Source organism: Microcebus murinus, chromosome X (genome assembly GCF_040939455.1).
Source record: "Microcebus murinus isolate Inina chromosome X, M.murinus_Inina_mat1.0, whole genome shotgun sequence".
Lineage (NCBI taxonomy): Eukaryota > Metazoa > Chordata > Mammalia > Primates > Cheirogaleidae > Microcebus > Microcebus murinus.
In genome coordinates this window covers 98850864-98873515 of record NC_134136.1, presented here as the reverse complement: position 1 = coordinate 98873515, position 22652 = coordinate 98850864, and the positions used below count along the sequence as shown (strand labels likewise).

The 22652-nt window shown below is 36.8% G+C and overlaps 1 protein-coding gene across 1 annotated transcript; it reads right to left on the bottom strand.

The window, feature by feature from the left end:
• Positions 1-3081: 3081 nt before the first annotated feature.
• EIF2S3 (eukaryotic translation initiation factor 2 subunit gamma) lies at positions 3082-20761 on the bottom strand. Its single transcript, XM_012784593.3, has 12 exons — positions 20629-20761; positions 19958-20021; positions 18941-19068; positions 18731-18852; positions 15997-16091; positions 14533-14691; positions 13343-13477; positions 11845-11939; positions 11241-11385; positions 9403-9572; positions 6582-6754; positions 3082-3509 (listed from the first exon to the last, which is right to left on the bottom strand). The coding sequence occupies exons 1-12, from the start codon at positions 20695-20697 to the stop codon at positions 3446-3448; spliced, it is 1419 nt and encodes a 472-aa protein (XP_012640047.1). The 5' UTR covers positions 20698-20761; the 3' UTR covers positions 3082-3445.
• Between the last annotated feature and the right edge of the window lie 1891 nt (positions 20762-22652).

Sequence of the window (22652 nt, the reverse complement as noted above, 5' to 3'; positions counted from 1 at the left end):
TTATGGTAATTCTTTGCTTCATACACTACATTAAGTCCATAAAGTTTCCCTCTTTACATTACCTATATTTTAAAAATTACTTTGAATTGTATTAAATACATCTCCAAGGAACTTTTTTTTGTTCAACCTATAAAACAATCCATGTATATACAAGAATACATTATTCTTTTAGTACATTGCTGGATTTATTAAATTTTAGTATGGATTTTACATCTACATATGAGTGGTCTCTAGTTTTTGTTGTTGTTTGTTTGTAGTATTCTCTCCAGGTTTGAGTAACAGGAATACAATAATCTTGAACAATGAGTTAGGATGTCTTTTTTCCCCCTTCCTTTTCCTATATTCTGGAGCAATTTAAATAACGTAGGAATTATCTATTCCTTAAAATTGGGCAGAATGTGTGAGTCTATGGAGATTTTTGCAGATATAACGTAATAACCTTAGTTTTATGGTTATCTCCTAAGAGTATCTGCTTTGCTTTTGGTAATTTTAAAAAATTACAAATTTCACCCGGGCGCGGTGTCTCACACCTGTAATCCTAGCACTCTGGGAGGCTGAGGCCAGCGGGTTACTCAAAGTCAAGAGTTCGAAACCAGTCTGAGCAAGAGCGAGATCCCATCTGTACTAAAAATAGAAAGAAATTAATTGGCCAACTAAAAATATGTAGAAAAAATTAGCCAGGCATGGTGGTGCGTGCCTGTAGTCCCAGCTATTCGGGAGGCTGAGGCAGTAGGATTCCTTGAGCCCAGGAATTTGAGGTTGCTGTGAGCTAGGCTGACGCCACGGCACTCTAGCCTGGGCAACAGAGTGAGACTCTTGTCTCAAATTAAAAAAAAAAAAAAAAAAAATTACAAATTTCCAGAAAAGCATCCATTTCACTGGAAGCATTACCGTATCATTTTTCAAGAAATGGGATTCCAGAAGTTTTATGAGTGCAGATATTTGCACACTCTTATTAGTTCTTTTTCCCCTGCAAACACAAGCACACACACACATTATCCCTGGAGATTACATATAAGGAGTAAAATACAGAGAGCTTTCTAGGTCAGCCTGGAAACCATTTGAATGATGTCACAGTTAGACTGTCTTCATGCCTGTCATTTCTGAGACCAATTTTACAGTTTATTATCATAGAGTTGTACGCATTATTCTATTACAAACAGGGTAACTCTGGCTACTGTGTTGAAAAGAGAATGCAGCCGGGCAAGCATAGAAGCAGGGAGATGTTACAAGGGCTAGTCCAGGTGAGAGCCACCGGTAGCTCTGACTAGGGTGGTAGCACTAGAGGTTATGAGAACTGGTCAGAGTTTGAAAATACCTTGACAGTAAAGCCAAGAAGATTTATGTATGCAATATACTTTCATCAGAAATGTCACTTTATAGGCAGATCTCAATGATGTATACCTTTTGCTAAAAATCATTGCACTGGCTTCAAATTCTATTGAAAATAAGGTCTCTTGTTTTCTCATCTGTATATATCCAATTACACCCAGCAGTGTTCTGCAAATTTGTTGAAATTCATGTGGATGTATGAAATTAATTACAACAGATTTCTAGTTTGACATGAGATTAAATATAATAAATTAGTCAATATTTGGGGTCTTAGTCCTGAATTTCTGATAGAAGGTACTTACAAAACACATGGGGATATGTTAGACATAAATAAAATTAATGTTTCATTTAGAACCTTGTTTTATTTAAATGTGTTCCTCATGCTACAACACAACCCTTCAAAGTCAACCACGTATATTATTAAAACATTAATATGCTTCCCTAAAGCATATCAACTTAAATAATGACCCACAACCACAGCTTCTAAACTTTGACAAGGCAGCTTCAATGTCCAAATGAGCACCATATGATGACTGTGGCATCAAATCCCACGTCAATGCAAATTTAAGAAAAGCAAACTAGAGTATTATAAGACTAACAAAACTCAGTAAGATTCTGTTATTTTATATATCTACTTCTCAAATCTCTAAACTTGTTTCTCAACATGGGAGTATTGAAAATATCAACACCTAGGCTCTACCTCAAGCCAATTCAGAATCTCTGTGGGGCATTTTTTTTTTTTGATTAAGCTTCCCCAACAATTCTAATGTCAGCCAGATTGGGAATTACTGCTCAAAAGAATCTTTTATAAAGCAAAAACATAAATAAATAAAAATAAAAAAGAACAGCACAGGAAAAGTTTGGGGACATGGAGAATAAGTTAAAAATCAAAAGGAGTCATGCTTTCTAATATCCTTTATCTCTTGAGCTTTTGAAAGGTCCAAAGATTACTAATATTAGAATCTATGTCATGGCCGGGCGTGGTAGCTCACGCCTGTAATCTGAACACTCTGGGAGGCCGAGGCGGGCGGATTGCTCGAGGTCAAGAGTTCCAGACCAGCCTGAGCAAGAGTGAGACCCCATCTCTAGTAAAATTAGAAAGAAATTGGCCAACTAAAAATATATAGAAAAACTTAGCCAGGCATGGTGGTGTACTCCTGTAGCCCCAGCTACTTGGGAGGCTGAGGCAGGAGGATTGCTTGAGCTCAGGAGTTTGAGGTTGCTGTGAGCTAGGCTGATGCCACAGCACTCTAGCCTGGGAGACAGAGTAAGACTCTATCTCAAAAAAATAAATAAATAAATAAAAAGAATCTATGTCATAACTATTATCAATTAAACATTTAAGAAAACACATAAAATAACGGCCATCTTTGTTACTCATTTAGAATCATTTGGCATGACAATATTTTCCAATGGGGGAAGACTATTAGGTTTCAGGCATAAACCAATGCAGAAATAATACCAGGCACCACAGGGATAGGGACAGAACTTCTGGCTCTGGTTTCCTGTGTTCTAATCCAGGAAGAGTAAGGGGAGAGAAAGGTTTGTCCATGGGAATAAGCACTCATGCTCTGAAGAACAATTTCATTTTAACCTATTAATTTCCTTTTCACTCAAAACTTCAAAGATAAAGCAACATGAAATATGGGGCCAAACAAAAGGGAGCTGGTCTTCAAGGAGAATTTGTGTCTTCAAGTTTTTAACAGTACAACAGTCCTTCAGCCTAGAGCTACTCAAAGACAAATCATGAAAAAGAAGAAGAAAAATTTTATTTCAAACAGGTTCAGTGGTATGTGTGTATGCTACAACAAAGGCTGGTTGTAGCAATTTCATTTCAAACCTGTGTTGACATTATAAATTAGACGTTATTTTGGAATGCTTAACTTCTGCTAAAATGTAGATTCAATCCAACATTATGCCAATTTTTATGTTTATTACAGATCCTATTTTATTACCAGAGGTTAAATTTTCATCATCAAAAGTGAGAATAACCTTACAGCTAGCTACCTACTAAGGTAATGAGCTGTGAAATCAATTCCCTAATATTGCTTTGAAAATACATCCTAGGTTAAGAGAAATTCCTCATCCAAACGTATTATTTAACTGGGATTCTTCAGTCATCATCTACTGTTGGCTTGATTGTCACTCCTCTTCTTATCTGACCCCAACCAATTAAACTGCAAATGAAAAGAAAAGAAACCATGAATTTTACATCCATTTCATTATCATTACCACACAATCATATTATAGAACTAGTTTTATTTGCCTGTCTTCTAAATTCAAATTTGTTCTCAAAGCCTGCTTTACCATAAAGATAGCCCACACTATCTTCTTAGATTCTTAGAACCAGACAGATGGGCTCTGGCCAGCATGAATGACAGGAAAAGTAAACAGAAAGTTGCTACCATAAATATGCTCATCTTCACTCTATCAAAACATACCTACTCCTTCAGAATCACCCAAGGGCCTTTCAGTTCACCTAAGGAACCATGACGATACACAAACCACCTCAGTCTGTTTTTTTTAAAGCCTCATTCTCTATCCTTTTCTCCTTGAAAAATGCTTTCCTATCATTCATAGCACCTCAACAGATCACAATGCCTTTAGCATGATATTAGTTGGTAAAGGAAAATAAAAGATCTAAAGGAACATATAGTACACAAGCAGATTATTCTCAATAGCAAAGAGACCTCCGCTCCCTCTTTCAAAGAACCAGGCTTAATACTGCTACCCCAATCATAGTTTCTAGGACAAAATCCACCTAAACATGGGTAAAAAACCACAATTCCAAAGAATGTAAGGATCATTCAGATGTTCTCTTAAGAATTTTAACATATTTGCTAATTTAGAAGCAAAGTCTGAAATTTCATTTGAATAGAATCCTCTTATAATATTAGTGGGCAGACACAAAAGATTCTTTGTTTTAAAATCTGTTTGAATCAAGGAAATGTACCATTAAAACTAAGCGACAATAATACATTTCATGTTGAGTTTTTGAAAGTTTATTATCTAAACCTATTTTTAAAAACATACTGGAAACTAGTATGTCTATAATAGCAAATAAGTAATCATACTAGAGAAGAACCTATTCTAGAATCAAACAGGCATAAATCACCACAAAGCAGAATTATTTACTTATGAGACAACAAAAAATTTAACTCTTTTAAAATTACACAGTAATAATTCAAATCAATCTTCTGAACAGTAAATCATTAGAGAACATCATGGGGCACAGTACCAGGCAAGCCTTAACAAAGGAAGTAGGCAGTGAGGAAAAGAACAGAGAGCCCAGGGTGATCTGAATAATTATGAGGACAATCGGGACACAGAAGAGTCTAATTTAGAGGTTTATATAAGACAAGCAGGAGGAAAGGTTAAACAGGTTGAAGCAAGCTTCCAGAAAGGTCCTGACTATCAGAAAGTAGTGAGCAGCTATTGGAAATTATTAAGTACAGCATGATGAAATGTTTAAAAAAGATAAATTTTGGCTGAGCTCTTAAAGTAATAAAGGCAAACTAGGAGTCTTTTGCAATAATTGTTAAGCGTAAAATGATGGTGGTATGGACTATCATGAGGTCACACAGAATGGAAAGGAAGGGGCAGTAAGTAACTAACCTGAGAAAGGGCAAAAGAGCTAGGAGCCAAATGCATATGTATTTCCTAGCTCTATCCAAAGACCTAAAAGCAAGAGCACCCTAGGAGCAATAAGTACACCTAGCACCCAGATCTTCATTTAGTATATGTACTGCCAAAGTGAGCACCCAGATCTTCATTTATAAATATAATTTCCGACTAAAAGAAAACAGGGCTCCTTAGAGAAATGGCCAATTCTAAAACTAGAGCAGGGAAGTCCAAGACGAGCCGGGAACATCTTGAGCCAGAAAATAAAGAAATGCTCCCCCTAATCACAAGGAAAAAAAAAAAAAAAAAAAGGATGGGTACATATCAAAAGGATACAGGAGCCAGCTTGAAGGGTCTCCACTGGCCAAATCTTCAACAATTTGCACATCAAAATAAATAAGGACAGTAATGGATCATAACCCAGTGAATAAAATAGAACTCCATGAACCCACATTATAACTAGACAGGTAAATAAATAATGGAGAAGAAAGAACGGCAAATGATAAATGTGGGATGGTGGAGTTGGTGGGGGCATTATGATCTGCCGAGGTGCTATAATTTTGTAATTATAGTCAAGTTCAATTCAGGCAAGAATCATCAGTGGATGCTAAATCCAGGACGGTGGATTTGATGAGCAGCAGGCTATTTGCAGAGGCTCAAAGGGTATCCTCACAGATTGCTTATTAGTTGCAAGGGTAAAAAGAGTAACTGCATAAAAGAGAAACTGGACAACATCTTGACCACATAATCAAATTGAAACTTAACAAGGAGAAGCAGTCAGATATCATGTGCCTCTGGTAGTGATTCCCCAAAAAGGAAACCACCACCTATCTAAATATTCCAGCCAAGAATACATAACCTGAATCTAATCTCTAATCTTAGGTTTCTAAACCATCAGATAACCCCAAATCAACGGACATTCTATAAAGTAACTAGCTTGTATTCTTCAAAATTGTCAATATCAAGTAAGACGAAGAAAGGCTAAATAAGTTCCAGATTAGAGATCAAGGAGACATGAAACTAAATGCAATGCATGATTCTAGATTGGAGAGACATAAACGACATTATTAGGGTAAGTGATAAAACTGAAATATGGACTATAGATTTTAGTATTTCATCAATGATAAATTTCTTGAAGTGGTTATGTAAGAATATTCTTTTTTGGGAAATATGCACTGAAGCAGTAAGAGATCAAGGAGCATGATATATATAACCCATCCCTCAATTGGTTCAGAAAAAAAGTTTATATATGTAAATAAATGCATGTGTGTATGTGTTTATCTAGGGAAAGGGTATATAGGAGTTTTCTGTACAATGCAATTCTTTCATTAAGTGTGAAATTATTTCTAAAGTCAAAGATAACAGACATACTGAACCTAAATTCACTGCTTTTTGCATAGGCTGTGCCTAAGAGGAAGGGAAGCCAACTGTATTTGGACTAAAGTACGGGACTACAAATCAAAGCTAGAAGTATAGTTTTCAAAGTCATCCAGATAACTAGGTGATAGAGAAAGCCACAATAACTGTTGTGTTCAAGGAAGAGTGTGCACTTATGTGTATACCACCAAGAACTTAAGGAAACTGACTATGTCTTTTAATTAGACAGTGGCAAAGGCTAATAAACTTACCGCCAGTGTTTCTCAACTCTTCGGCTGAGTGCAATTTTTTCTCCTACTTCTGTGCACACAGGATTAGTCAAAACGATTTTGCCCAAATCTGCCTTGACAGCACTAACTCTCCCTCCTGTCGACAGAGATCCTATGTTCACCATGAGTACTTCATTCTTAGACAGCTTTTGCACCTAGGGAAATAAATTGGGGAAAAATAAACCCCAAAATCAAGAAAATGCTTTCCAAGAATAAGAGGGAATTTACCAAATACTTTTGTAAATTAATTATGAAAGAAAAAAAATTCTACAGAAATTTCATGGTAAAGGGATTTGAATTATATATAAGCCTAAAGGTGGCAAATGGAAGGTTTATTTTGGCACCTACTGCATCTACACAAGATCTACTTTTAAAAAATAAGCTAGTAACCATAGCATAGAACCTTTTAAAATTCTAAAGAAGCTGTATAATAGAAATGAGGTATTCAACACCACAAATATTGTAAAGAAAAAAAAAAAAAAAAAAAAGAAATGAGGTAAAAATTTTCCCTGGGTGTGGGGCAGGGGTTGGGAGCAGGCAGGGGAGGGCAGGACAACGGCTATATGAGAGTTAATAAGGTGGTTCTGAAGGTCCAATTTCATCTAAGCTAACAGAACTCTCTGAGCCTATGCAAAATTGGCTAACACTTACCATACATGGTTGTTTTGAATATCAAGTGAATAAATTAAGCTATTCCTTTTTTTTTTTGAGACATAGTCTCACTCTGTTGCCCAGCCTAGAGTGCCGTGGCGTTAGCCTAGCTCACAGCAACCTCTGACTCCTGGGCTCAAGCAATCCTCCTGCCTCAGCCTCTTGAGTAGCTGGGACTACAGGCATGCACCACCATGCCCGGCTAATTTTTTCTATATATTTTTAGTTGGCCAATTAATTTCTTTCTATTTTTAGTAGAGACAGGATCTCGCTCTTGCTCAGGCTGGTTTCGAACTCCTGACCTCAAGCGATCCTCCTGCCTCGGCCTCCCAGAGTGCTAGGATTTCAGGTGTGAGCCACCGCGCCTGGCCAAAGCTATTCCTATTACAGCTATTTTCCCCACTTAAATAAAGCCTAATGCCCGAATTTAGATCATTGTTTTAGTGGCTTCATATTTTTATTAAGAGCTTGATGAGAAAAAAATAGTATTAAAGGAATTTTGAAAAACATGACAAACCTAAAGTTTTATAAGCATGTGGCTCATAGTCAAAATTTCTTTCCTTATCACTTTTTCATGAAAATAACTTTTTGTCATTTTATTTGTGCTCTGTGAATTTTTCACGAGACTCTTATGATTTCAAATAGAAGGCCCATAGAAGCGTTATAACTGATAAGAAATAATTCTATAACTCTTCTATCATGTTTTTCTCTCTCTTTTTTTTTTTTCGGAGACAGAGCCTCATTCTTGTTGCCCGTGCTAGAGTGTCGTGGCGTCAGCCTAGCTCACAGCAACCTCAAACTCCTGGGCTCAAGCGATCCTCCTGCCTCAGCCTCCTGAGTAGCTGGGACTACAGGCCTGTGCCATCACACCCAGATAATTTTTTTGATTTTTGGTAGAGGCAGAGTCTCACTCTTGCTCAGGCTAGTCTCAAACTCCTGACCTCAAGTGATCCTCCCTCCCTAGCCTCCGAGAGTGCTAGGATTACAGGTATGACCCACCGTGCCCGGCCCACCCTACAATCCTGATTTGGCTTTTTCTGACTTTTGTTTTCTAATCTTAAAAATCTTTAAAGGGCATCTATTTTTCTTCAGTTAATAATGTAAAAAAAAAGACTGCATACATGGTTAAATTCTCAGGATCTTCAGTTCTTTAGGGATAAACTAAATGGCTGTTATCACTTACAAAAGTCTTAACCTTGATGGAGTTTATGTTGAGAAATAAAATTTATAATTTTTATCTTTTAATTCCATTTTTCCATGAACTCTTGAAGTTCCTTTGTATAGTCTTTTCTTTTATTTTGAGACAGAGTCTCATGTTGTTGCCGGGGCTAGAGTGCCATGGCGTCAGCCAAGCTCACATAAACCTCAAACTCCTAAACTCAAGCAATCCTTCTGCCTCAGCCTCTAGAGGAGCTGGGACTACAGGAATGTGCCACCATGCCCGGCTAATTTTTTCTATGTATTTTTAGTTGGCCAATTAATTTCTTTCTATTTTTAGTAGAGACAGGGTCTAACTCTTGCTCAGGCTGGTCTCGAACTCCTGAGCTCAAAGGATCTGCCCACCTGGGCCTCCCAGAGTGCTAGGATTACAAGCATGAGCCACCATGCCCGGCCCCTTGTATAGCTTTAAAGCAGTACATTTTCCCACTGAATGGATAGTCCCATAATAAATATTACGCTATTTTAAAAAACAATGCTGCAGCAAAATTTGCTGTGATAGGGTGTTGGCACATTTAAAATGTTCATAAATATCACCACATGTGTCTCAAAATACTACCAATTTACACTTTCTCAAAAAGCATGACTTATTTTCCTACATCCTTGCCAACACTAACTAGGTGCCAGCAATTTCCCATCTCTGCCAATCTAATCTTAGTGTGACATTTTAAAAAAAGTCATACAGATATTGGGAATATCATGTCTTTGTCACACACGACACAAATACTTTTCCCTGTTCATTTTGTCTCTTTGGGTATTTTTTTAACTTTAAACTGATTGCCATATAGAAGTTCCAAATTTGGGGGAAGGCAAACTTATTTACCTTTTCTTTTTTCTTAATTTCACATTAACTATAAAAGAGTAAAACTCAAAACTGGTTTTAACATCACCATTTGTCACATTTTTTAAAACAGGAATTATAAAAAGCACTTACCTTTGCTGCTTTCTTGTCTCCTTCGGTGCGTACACCTAGAAGCCGTCTAAGTAGGAAATAGGAAATTTCTAATTCTGTAAAGATTTCAGGTAAAGCTCCAACTGCACCAAGTACTTGCCCCACCATTCTGTCAGCCCGGCATAAAGTGGGGTCAATTTTTGTTCCAACTCCTAATATAAAAGAAAATGTAAATAGTCCAACTTTTTATTACCTAAATCATCTATAAATTATTTACTCAACAGTTTAGTGAAACAAATACAGCATATTATCTATACATTTTAATATATACTTATATTTTCATACTCATACAATAGCTACACAGGCATAACAAAATACCTGTTTATCTGAAGAAAAAGAATTATAAATTCATGGGCTGATTGGGCAATTGAGAACAGATTGATTCTCTTGATTTAAATTCTAAACAAAGGGCAAATAATAACCTAATTCAAAATGAGTCTGAATATCCTTAATGAAGACTAAAAAGATACAAAATTCATAATGAGTAGTTTGCAGAATATTTGCATGCCATTTCCCTCCTAGGAGGATGATAAAAATGACAGTTTAAAGACTTCATATGATTCCTGGGATCTACTTCAAAATATTTTAGCTGTATATTTTGAGGGAAGGAGGGGAAAGAAGATATATAGATGAATCAAAATTGGTAAAATATTAATAACTGCTGAAGTTGAGTGGTAGCTACGTGGGGGTTATCATTACAGCATTCTCTCTGTTTGAAGAGTTCCTTAAGTTGAATTTTAAAAACCATTTTCAGAATTTCCTTGTTTATAAAAAATAAAAATAAAAAAGATGAAATCGTATATGGTAAACTGTTAATTATAGGATAGAATGAAAAAATGAGTTACATAGCCAAAAATTAGATCAATTTCTTTGATGAAGAATAAATTGCTTCTTCACTGAACATTTTCTTCTTTAATCCAAAGGTACAACACCGCCTATAATTCTCACTGAATCTTGCACTTTTCTGGGTATCTAGTCATACGCTACATTGTAAGGGACTAGAAAATCTTTAAATTATTTCAGTAATTCTTACACAAGGAAGTTATCTTTTTTTATTCCCATCTCAGTGTAATTATGATCTGACATCATTCAACTGACATCTGTGGGTTACTTTCCATTTGCAAAACATACATAAAAAGCAACCACTCTCTACTCCAAAAACTGTGTAGACAAAAAAGTATAATTAGGTATCTTAAACGCTAGGTCATAAAACTTATGTTATTGCTAAAAAGGAGTTACTCTATTTACTAAACCAAAATGCATCCTTCTTTAAAAATAATTTTTACAAACACATGAAACCATCGTATAACCTAAAACGAGCTTAACCACATGAATGTTACCAACTCCATTCAATCATTAAAATAGCCAATCAAAAATCTACAATATATCTTTTTTTTTTTTTTTTTTTTTGAGACAGAGTCTCGCTTTGTTGCCCAGGCTAGAGTGAGTGCCGTGGCGTCAGCCTAGCTCACAGCAACCTCAAACTCCTGGGCTCAAGTGATCCTTCTGCCTCAGCCTCCCGGGTAGCTGGGACTACAGGCATGCGCCACCATGCCCGGCTAATTTTTTTTTATATATATATCAGTTGGGCAATTAATTTCTTTCTATTTATAGTAGAGACGGGGTCTCGCTCTTGCTCAGGCTGGTTTCGAACTCCTGACCTTGAGCAATCCGCCCGCCTCGGCCTCCCAAGAGCTAGGATTACAGGCGTGAGCCACAGCGCCCGGCCTTACAATATATCTTTTTGAGTAACCCATTTCCCATGAAAAGTACCACCAATAGCCACAAATTAAGAGAAGATGTGAAAGGAAAATCCTTACCAATAAGACCCCCTGGAGCGGCATACTGAAGATCATTATGCTCCGCAAAAAGTGATACAATTTTGGAAAAGATTGGTTTACACATGAGTTTTCCTTCACTATCTTTGGAAACAATACCAGGTCTGACTTCTATCTCCTGGCCCACCTATGAACATACAATAAGTAATCAGAATTACTGTAGGACAACACAATTATCATTTATCTATCAAAAGTTCCAACAAGAAGATCATAACACTGAAAAGGTAATCCTTCCTCTACTTCCAAGATCACTTTTAATTAAAAAAAAAAGAAAGAAAGAAAAATGCATGGATGAGATCATTAATACCAGAACCATCCAACTGTTGCTAACTACCTACCACTCAAGCCTATCACCATATAAAATGTGCCTTATGCTCACATGAAGTCTATATGTTTAGAGGTCAGGCACATTCAAAAGACATAATAGTAGACAAAGAAATCTGTATCCAATACTAGACTAGACACCATGAAAAAAATTTTATTTTTCAATTTGGAGTGTCCATATTTTTTTCCTGATTAAGACAAGGGCAAAACAACAACAAAAAAAAGAATAAAACAGAAACACAACAGCCAAAACCCAGTTTACCTTTAATACTCCTTTTAGAATACTACCACCAGCTACACCCCCCTTAAGGTCATCAACTTCACAGCCAGGTTTGTTGACATCAAAAGATCTAATAACTAAAAGAAGATAAAACAAATTAGAGCCAATTCTGTTAATTTTAACTTTAGAAGAAATATTCTTTTCTAAGTTAACATTCCTAAAATGGTAGCCATATAAGATTTATACCAAGGGGGGGCTGCAACAAAATCTAATATTAAATTCTAATGCTACTGCAGCCTCACTTATGATGGGAAAACTGAAAATAACTTGAAGTTCATTAACAGGTGGCATATTATGGTATACCAGTATAGGGGAATATCATGCAGCTATTAATAAAGAATATTAGAGCTATATATAATGATCTGGAAGGGTGACCTTAACATACTGTTAAGAAAAAAAAAAGTTACAAAAATAACATGCATATAATTCCATTTCCACAAAGAATAAAACAGTAAACATATGTATATGTTTATAAGTAATGATATGAACAAAGAAAAAGGTGTGGGAATAATACACACCAAATGTTAACTCTGGTTACTTCAGGGTTAAGGGACTAAAACTGGAAAGCAGGGAGACTGTGGACATTTTCTTTATACACCTCTATAACCTATGACTTCTGTAATAAAAATTTAACTTCAAAACTACAAAACACTAGGACCATGTGACCTGCACTTAGGTCACCTGAGAGAACATTTCCTACCAAACACACAGGAGCCACAGATGAAGACCCCAAAAGGTCTAAAATGTCTGTTTTGAAAAGGCTCCTTACATATTTGTGTAGGAACCATAAGCTTAAATGATCAAATCACACCAATTCTTTATTTATGGTATAGTGAAATCATTTGTATGGAAGTTCTAACATCCTGACTAAAACATTATAATTCCATAGAAAATACTGTATTATGCCATCTTGATTACATAACTTACCACATAGTGAACAAAGAAAGGTTAACAGTTCCTACTATATTCAGGACTCTATCCTTCATCCAGTAATGCAATCTAGCATTGCCAATATAATCTTGGCATTAATCGATCTCAAAAAATTTTATGGATTATCACTTCTGCAGAAAGGGAAAACATTAATAAACACCCTTAAAGAGGAATCACCAATGTGGAAAAGATGAAATTAAGAGTTAAAGGTGGCCAGGCACAGTGGCACACCTGTAATCCCAGCACTTTGGGAGGCCAAGGTGAGGGGATCATTCGAGGCCAGGAGTTCAAGACTAGCCTGGGAAACATAGCAAGATCCCATGTCTACAAACAAAACAAAACAAAACAAAACAAAACAAAACAAAATGCCACCTGCCTGTAGTCCTAGCTACTCAGAAGGCTGAGGTAAGAGTATCACTTAAGCCCAGGAGTTTAAGGTTGCAGTGAGCTATGATTACACCACTACAGTCCAGCCTAGGCAACAGAATGAGACTCTCTCTTAAACAAAGACACAAACAAAAAAGAGTTACAGGCAATTCCTATTACTTACCAATAAGTCGGGGTTCTGATGTAAAGTCTCTTGGGGGTACTGGAATTTTCTTTACTATGTACTCACAGACAACTTCAATATTGTATTTCAGCTGAGCAGAAATTGGAATAATGGGAGCTCCTTCTGCTACTGTACCTATACAACAAAATTCAGAAAGATCAAGATTCTTCAGTTTTACAAAACTTGTTCAACACACATTACAAAAAACAATATTACTAAAATACATGCCTAAACAACTCCATATAAATGCCAGCAACAAGTGGAAAGTGATAATTCTATTTAGAAAGATGGCAATATCCTATGTTTGTTTTTACTCCTGAAAATGAGTACTAGTCCCTTTAAGGGAAAAAGTGTTACGTATATTGATAGATACATTTAATATAATAAATGATAAACCTGTTTAAATGAATAAAATACTAACACTCCTGGGAAAGAGCACTCTACTAGTCAAAAAAATTTCTAATAACATGTAATTTACTTCCTAATAAATGTCAAGATAAAATTATAGACTCTGTGCTAACCAAAGACTGCTGGCACATATAATATTTGCTCCTTATTAATTATATGTCAGACAGATTGGTCAAAGAAATGGACCAAACATAATTAGATTTTAATCAAAATGATTTATTCTTTTTCATGATGACAGAAATGAGTTCATAGGAAGTTAACCTTTCTAACAAGAAAAACAAGACTACGAGAGAATCAAATGTCAACAATAAGATATATCATGTCTTCCTGGAAATGAAAAACACTATGCTGTTAGAGGAAGGAACACTATAAAGATTAAATAAATCACTGTCATTCCCAAATCTGAAAGTAGCTGCTAAGTAAGAATAAACAGTGTAAGATTTAAAAAAAAAAAAAATGCTTTTATTCATTTTACTGAGGATTAAAAAAAACCAAAAAACTTTGATGAGGTTCCCAGAATACAACTTCAGTTCTTTTTCCCCCTAACTTCAGTTCTAACTTTAATTACTTTAATACTTTAGTATGTTAAATCCAGAAACACAGATTTCACTAGTTTTATTGGGTCAATAACAAGCAGTAGGCAGAGAGAAAAAGGCTTTAGACCCATAAGTTTACCTTGTTTTAGGTAATCTATTATACTAAAAGTTAATTTAACATTTGGTATCCAGATTAAATGCCTCTTGAAGTGATTTATAGATTGGTTAGATATTATGGCTTCTTACCTTGTACAAATGCAAGAATCTGCTCATATTGTTCTTTAGCCTGACTTTCTTTTACCAAATCAATTTTATTTTGTAGAATCAAAATATGCTTCAGTTTCATAATCTCTATAGCAGCCAGGTGTTCAGAAGTCTGAGGCTGAGGGCAAGATTCATTACCAGCTAGTTGATCAATAAAAAAAGATGCATGTTAAGAATAGCTCGAAATATCCAGAACAGGCAAATCCACAAAGACAGAAAACAGATTATTGGTTGCTAGAGGTTGGAGGGAGGCATGGGGAGTGACTGCTTCTTGAGTGCATGGGTTTTCCTTTCGTGGTGATGAAAAAGTTCTGGAACTAGATAATGATGATACTACAATCACTATATTGTACAACATTATGAATGTACTTAATGCCACTAAATTATACACTTTAAATGGCTATAATTTTATGTAGTATTTTACTACTATCACCGCCACAAAAAGCTGGCATCTAATAAAGACAACTTTTGAATGTTCTACCCCTACTCAGGCAAAAGTCCTGGATATCACTGCCAAGCATCCACTTTTTACCCCTCTGCTTTACCCTCTATGCCTGCCTCCACTGGAACCTCCCAATCTTTTGGATCCCTATCCTGGTCCTAAGCAAGAAGCACGAAATCAACGAGTTTTGGCTTCCCAGGGTCTACCCTCAGCTTTTGCTCAGGCATAAGATACAGCCCTCTAGCTCTATTCAGTTTCAGAAATGTTCTGGCCCAGCCAAGCTCCTGAGAGGTAGAGAGTAATTAAGAGGGAAAGATACTTAATACTGTCTATGAATTTTAACTAATATCAGAGGCTACTCTTTAACCTAGGAAAGGAAGAACACTAATTGTAAAGAAAACCAACAGTGTATTGGTATGTAACGATTACCCTCCCCAGGTTGTGATGTTCAGGTATCCTGAACTATTATCTACTTGGCAAGCTTTTAAAAACTTCTATCCCATAGCAATAAAATCTCTCAACAGCTCATCTAAGAAAGCACAACCCTAGCCTTAAAAAACCCCTACTCAGGCCTAGACTTCAGCACTTACTATGAATGATTACTTGCATCGAAATCCAACTATTATATGTCTACAAGTAGACAGCTCAGAAACACACACACACACACACACAAACCCCACAACACATACAAATACTTCTACACATAAAGTTAAAATAATAAACTATCTCATATGATTTAAATGAGAAAAATGCACTATTGACTTTTTTCTTTTTGGGGGAATACTACCAAAAGAATTTTCACAGGCCATCAGCCCTCAGTTTATCTTGCTTAGTATTTTGTGACAGCTGACAGGTAAGGATGTCATCAGGGATGACATGTTAGTTTCCATACATGGCACCCTTAGGTAATGGATATAGCCCTTAAAGGCCTTAGTTCCCCTTTAAATATTCCACTTTGGATTTGTTCCACATTGATTTGTCCAAACCAATTCTGATGTATTTACCTATCAACAAAAGAGCTGCATCCATCACTGCTGCACCGTTCAGCATAGTAGCCATCAAAATATCATGGCCAGGACAGTCAACAAAGGAAACATGCCTAACAATTGAGAAATAACAATCAGTCTTAAAAGAGCAACCAATACATAAACATGCAAGGTATAGATTTCCTAAAGTTAAATCATTTAGGAAATAATCTTATTGTCATAAAATGATTATATGACTTGGTGTTTCTAGAACTAGAAAATAAGATCACCAGCTGAGAATAAATTACTACAGATCCTAACAAAGCAAATGAAATTAGGAGAAATACCTGAAGATATAGAAACTCCCAATCCAAGCAAAGTAAATATGGTATAGAATAATGGTACAGAGTTGTGGTCCTCCCCAACCCCCGGGCCACAGACCGATACTGGTCTGTGACTTGTTAGGAACCTGGCTATATAGCAGGAGGTGAGTGGCAGGCAAGCAAGGGGCAGGCAGGCAGACAAGATTCATCTGTATTTCAAGCCACTCCCCATCTCTCACATCACCACCTGAGCTCTGTCTCCTGTCACATCAGCAGTGGCATTAAATTCTGCATTTTGGTGAGTTGTAAAATAATTTCATAATGTTATAATAATAACAGAAAAAAAGTACACAATAAATGTAATGTGCTTGAATCATCCTGAAACCACCAAAAAAATTGTCCTCCATAAAACTGGTCCCTGGTGCCAAAAAGGTTGGGGATTGCTGGGGTATATAATAAGAAAGTCAATCAAGCAAAAGCTAAATCTTAATTTGCCTTTTAAAAAAATTCCTTTAGCACCTTGAAACTCTTACACTGCCCATTTGAAGGGGATATAGCAGTGCTATTTTAACAAAACTATGGTACTCATTCAGAATCACAGTTGTTTTTTTAAATTGTATGCTCATGACGTCATGATCTAAAATAGGGTTCAGTCCTTAGGCCAAATCTGGCCCACCACCACACCCATTTACACATGTATTGTTTATGCCTGCTTTCATAATAGAAGAGCAGAGACCAGTACCAGTACTTGTAACATAGACTTTATGGCCTGCAAAGATGAAAATATTTACTATCTAGCCCTTTACAGAAAAAATTTACTGATTTTTTTTTTTTTTTTTTGAGACTGAGTCTCATGTGTTACCCAGGCTAGAGTGCCATGGAGTCTGCCTACCTCACAGCAACCTCAAACTCCTGGTCTCGAGCAATCCTTCTGCCTCAGCCTCCCGAGTAGGGGAATACAGGCATGCGCCGCCATGCCCGGCTAATTTTTTCTATATATTTTTAGTTGGCTAATTAATTTTTTTCTATTTTTAGTAGAGACAGGGTCATGTTCTTGCTCAGGCTGGTCTCGAACTCCTGACCTTGATCGATCCTCCCACCTCAGCCTCCCCAAGTGCTAGGATTACAGGAGTGAGCCACTGCATCTGGCCTGCTGATCCTTAATCAGGGCCAGGACTACAGTGAGGCCAGTGCAAATTTTAAGGGGATGCCAAAAAATTCAGTAATCAAGATAAATATTTAAATTTAGTATAAAAAAAAAAAACAAACTTAACATCTCAAATCATCGTTGGGATGTGGAAAAGTCATAACGTAACCAAAGTGTTTGTACCCCCATAATTTCCTGAAATAAAAAAAAAAATAATGCAAAAAAATCCATAATGAACAAAACATCAAAATTTTAAATGAAAACAGGATCAGAAACAATGCTATGCTGAGCCAAAAAAAAGTGATAGTGCAGCAAGAGGAAAAAAAAAATCAGTAATACTGAGTCTGCCTTTATTTAAAACGGATATATTCTGTTCATTACAATTCTCTGTATTAATTTTAAAAAATACATTAAAATATTAATCCTGATTAATGAGTTTTTTGACATATACTCCCCTTAAATTTTGAGCCTGAAATGAAGCCAGCCTCACTTGTCTCTCCCTAGTCCCAGGCATGCCCTAATTAAAAATTTCCTTGTAGGGCATCCCCAACACCCATAATCATCACTAGACAAATGTCAGTATCCTCTGATAAAGAACCCGGATGTGCAATCATATTCAGAAAATAGATGCAGAACAAGTCCATGTGTTTTAGAGAGGTTATTAAAAATGACTGGCCAGGCATAGTGGCTCATGACTGTAATCCTAACACTTTGGGAGGACAAGGCAGGAGGACTGCTTGAGATCAAGAATTCAAGACCAACCTGAGCAAGAGCAAGACCTACGGAAAAAATAGAAAACTTAGCCAGGCATGGCGACACATGCCTGTAGTCCCAGCTATTCAGGAGGTTGAGGTAGCAGGATCACTTGAGCCCAGGAGTTTGAGGTTGCAGTGAGCTATGATAATGCCACTGCACTCTAGCCCAGGCAACAGAGTGAGACCCTGCTTCAAAAATAAAAAAAAGGGCTTTGGTCCTCTCCTATCTAACAAACAGAAACAACACTGAAATAAATTTAGGAAGCGAAGAAAAAAAATCCCTTAAATCCAATGAGTTGTGTTCCCCTCCATTCTACTCTGCTTATGTAATACTTTTAGTTTGGAGAACTTGCATGTAAGGACTTTAACTTAGATTTAAATACTTAACATTTCAAATTATCATTACATGCAATGAAAACAAAACAACAGAAAATTAACAAAACCACTTAGCAATTAGGTTCATTGTTTAATATCTCCATTAAATATTTCAAAAAGCACAAGACAATAAAATATAAAATGTAAAGTGTTTTTAGCACAAAAGAGGTCACCTGACTAATTTGAAGTTCCCTTTGGTCCCTGGAATGTCTGTAGGAAACTCATCAGGTGTACTGCTCCCACAAGATCTATAACATTCTGGCCGAGGACAACTTGGGTCATCAAGTTTATAAATCTAAACATTTCAATGAAAAAGATTTGGACTTGTTATCTGCACAAAAATTAAAGTTAAATAGTTTCTAGTTCCACAGTACACAGCTCACCTTAGCATTGGCATACCCAAGCTTGATTGTAATATTTCTTTCTAATTCATTTTTGAACCTGACAGTGTGAACTCCAGAAATAGCTTTGACAACTGTGGATTTCCCATGAGCTACGTGACCAATTGTACCTACAAAGTACAAAAAATTAACTCACATGCATTCAGTTACACCAAATATTTTTTTTCAAATAGCATTAAGAGTAGAAAACCCAAAGCCCTAACTCACTGTAAATACCAATGTAAAACCAACAGCGACTTTAATTTTTCCTTACATGTCCTTTCTTACTAAAAACTTGTTCTGACAGAGGACTGAAGAGAACTTACCATGTAACTAACAACCTTATTTTAAAAAAATACTCAGTGTAATAAAAGCTATTCATCTTATGTTTTTAATCACAGAAAAGACTGCTTTCATTTAAAATAAACACTCAATAAAAACTACATAAAATCTTGCATATTAACAAACTTCCCAGTTTTTTCTAGAGTAAAAGTAATTAGGTTTCTGACACAACAAAAAGGAATTCATAAAAACATGAAAACCCAAGTTTAATTACTGTAATCCTGTCAAGGACAGCACATAACTTTTTAAAAGCCTTATGTCCAAAATTTACAGTTAATATAACTTATCCTCTAAAGCTCTAGGTGCCAATTAAGAAAATACTTAAAGCCTATACATCAAACTTTCATAAACTCTGCCCTTGCAATAACCCTGTGTAGCAAGCAAGTACAGCCACATTTTCCCCTCTTCCTTAAACTTCTGCTATGGATGACTACATACTGCCTTATGCTATTAAACTTTTCCTAAGTCTCTTTTTTTTCTCACCAAGTCTGTAAGCTAGACATAGGCAGCATTCTTTGTATTTCCCGCCAAAAATCTAGCAGACGCTTTGCTCACAAGAGCTCAACATCTATTTCTCGAATATCTGAATCCTCATAGTCAGGTAATCACAGAAAAGGTGAGGTTAAAATTACTTACTAGAGATCAAGCAAGTTCAGGTCTCTTAAGTTCTTGTCTTACCTATATTAATTGTGGCTTGTCTGCTGATAACTTCGTGTGAAAGTGGTGTCAACTTGGTAACATCCTGCAATGAAATATATCTATTTTGAAACACTGCACATAAGACGAATTAGAACTTTTCCTCTGACTTTACGTTTTCTATCTACAGGTCGCCACCATATGTCTAAATCTCTTCTACTTCTATAATCTTTTTTTCCGGCCTCATCAAGCCTGCACACAAATCCCTTCTACTTCTAAAGCACCTTTCCTGCATAAGCAATCTTGTATTCTTATGGCTGCCATAAGAGTCCTTTATCGTTACACAACAGACTACACTCCTACTCAATTTAGGCTGGGACCCCCCCCCATCTTGGGAGCATTAGCACTGAGGACAATGTAGATACCCCCTTCTCGGACCTTCAAAAGTGAAAATCTTAATGACATTTAACCCAAGATTTTCCAGCCGAATGCTTCAGAAGCTCGAGGTCCCACGACCGTATACCCGAGTCTAGCTCGCGGGCTGGCCGAGGTACAGGAGGCGGCGCGAGTGAGGCTGAAGGCGCCCGGCTCTGGGGCTCCCTCTCAACTCATGCTCCCGACAGCCCAGCACTGACTCGTCCCTACACTTCCCAGGAGGCTCAGTCATGCTCACTCCTGAGTTCACTTTCCATTCTCCCAAAGCAAAATCTCACCAAGGTGGCAAGATCCTGGCGCGAAAGATGCGGCTGCCCCAGAGTCACTCCAGCCTCACCCCCCGCCATCTTGCCCAGAGAGGAAGGAAGTCACCGGGCTGCTGTCTGACCACATGCAGGCCCCCTAGGGCGGGGCGGGGAATCGAAGGCTGGAAGGCCGACTAGGGCCCAGGCCTGGAAAGGGGAGTGACCGGTGCAGCAGTGGCCTCACTGCTTAGCCTTTTTTCCGCATGAGTTTGTGCAGTACCTGCTGCCAGGCTCACTAAAAAACACGATGCAAAGTTTCGGGATCTGTTCATCACAGACCTGTTAAATATTTGTGCAGGCAACGCTGAGGGCAGCCCCGGTAAAAGGCCCCCTTGTGAGGTGGGTGATGCAACCCGACGCGCGCGCTGGCAAGGGAGAAGCCATTTCCGTTTCCTGTGGAGTTTTCCGGAACCTGGGAATTTTAACTTGGATGTGAGAGAAAAAACAGAGAATGTTCCCCACCCCTTTTCTTTTTTAACCAATCTATAATGTAATAAGGCAAGATCGGCTGGGCGTCTGCGTCCGCCTGTGACGGCGCTCTTGGCTGGGAGGAGACCTCGTGCTGAGCCGCGGCCGGGAGGGCGCCCTCGCCCGGTAGTTTGGTGAAAGACTCTGCGGCGCAGGGCTGGCAAAAGCAAAGCCCCTAGCTTGTTCCCAGAGAGCGCTTTCTCTGGCCAAGGAGGTGGTCCGTGGTGACGCTAGATGACGTACAGAGTGCATTTAGCGTCGGGTAGAAGCTAGGAGGTGGTGTTAGAACGTCAAAGTTAGCTTTTTTTTTTTTTAAAGACCCATGAACACCTATTTCCTTAATGGAAGGATTACCAATAAATCGGGATTTTAAAATTTAAAGATATTTGAGACTTTCGTAATCCCTTTTTCATCGTGTGTTAAAAAGCAGTTGGGTGATATTTTTTATCCATGCATTTCTATACACATTTTCTGTCATAAAAGCCATTCGTTTCAAACCAGAAAAAATGTAAGGAGAGGTGAATTAGAATTTAGGTTATCTGTGTTCACTGAATACTTAATTTAAAATGAATACGTGTTTTATAAAACATAAATTTCAGGCAAAAACAATTTATCTCAAATAGGAAGTTGTATTGCAATAAGTGTATTCATTAAGTGATGGTGGAAACCAGAGGTATTTAGTTCCTTTTTATCCTGCATTCTAAATAGTTATACCAGCCAATTATGAAAATCCATTAAGGTGATGAAAATGCTGTGAAATTAGATAGTGGTGGTGGTTGCACATCTTTGTGAATTTACTGAAAAACAGTCAGTTGTACAGTTTAATAGGGTGAATGTTAGGATATATGAATTTTATCTGAAAAGATAAAATCCATTTAAATATGCAGAACAATAATATGCATCATCAGAAACTTATTGGAAGTAGAAATGTCACAGGAAAAATATGTTTATTAATAAAAATAATATAGTTCACAATTATTGGCACCAACTGAACAAGTATTAACTTTATTTAATCCTCACAATAAGGTAGATGAGGAAACAGTCCTAGAAAGATTGAATAACATGTATTCTAATGGCTTCTCATGACAATTAATGATCAAACACTCTTATCTTCCCTCTAAGGTCAAACACTCTTTTAACTTTTAATCATTCTTTGCTTTTCTTTTTTATTCTATTACATGGATGTATAAATAAATTTATAAATAGTATGGTTTCATTTTCCCTGTGAGTTTTATGTGACTGGAATAATAAATAGTGTAGGTAATCTCTTTAGCTTGCTTCTTTCACTGAGTATGTTTGTAAGATCAAACCATAGTGTTGCATATGACTATTTCTTTTCATTGCTCTATATTAATTCGTTACATAATATATTCAGTTTATTAGTCCATTTTATAGTGTATAGTTGATGGCATCTGGTTTATTTCCAATTTGGGGCTTTTATGACAAGGCTTTATCAACAGTATTGTGCATGAATCCTGCTCTCCATGTACATGAGTTTCTCTAGGGAACATACTTATTCAAAGTTCTTG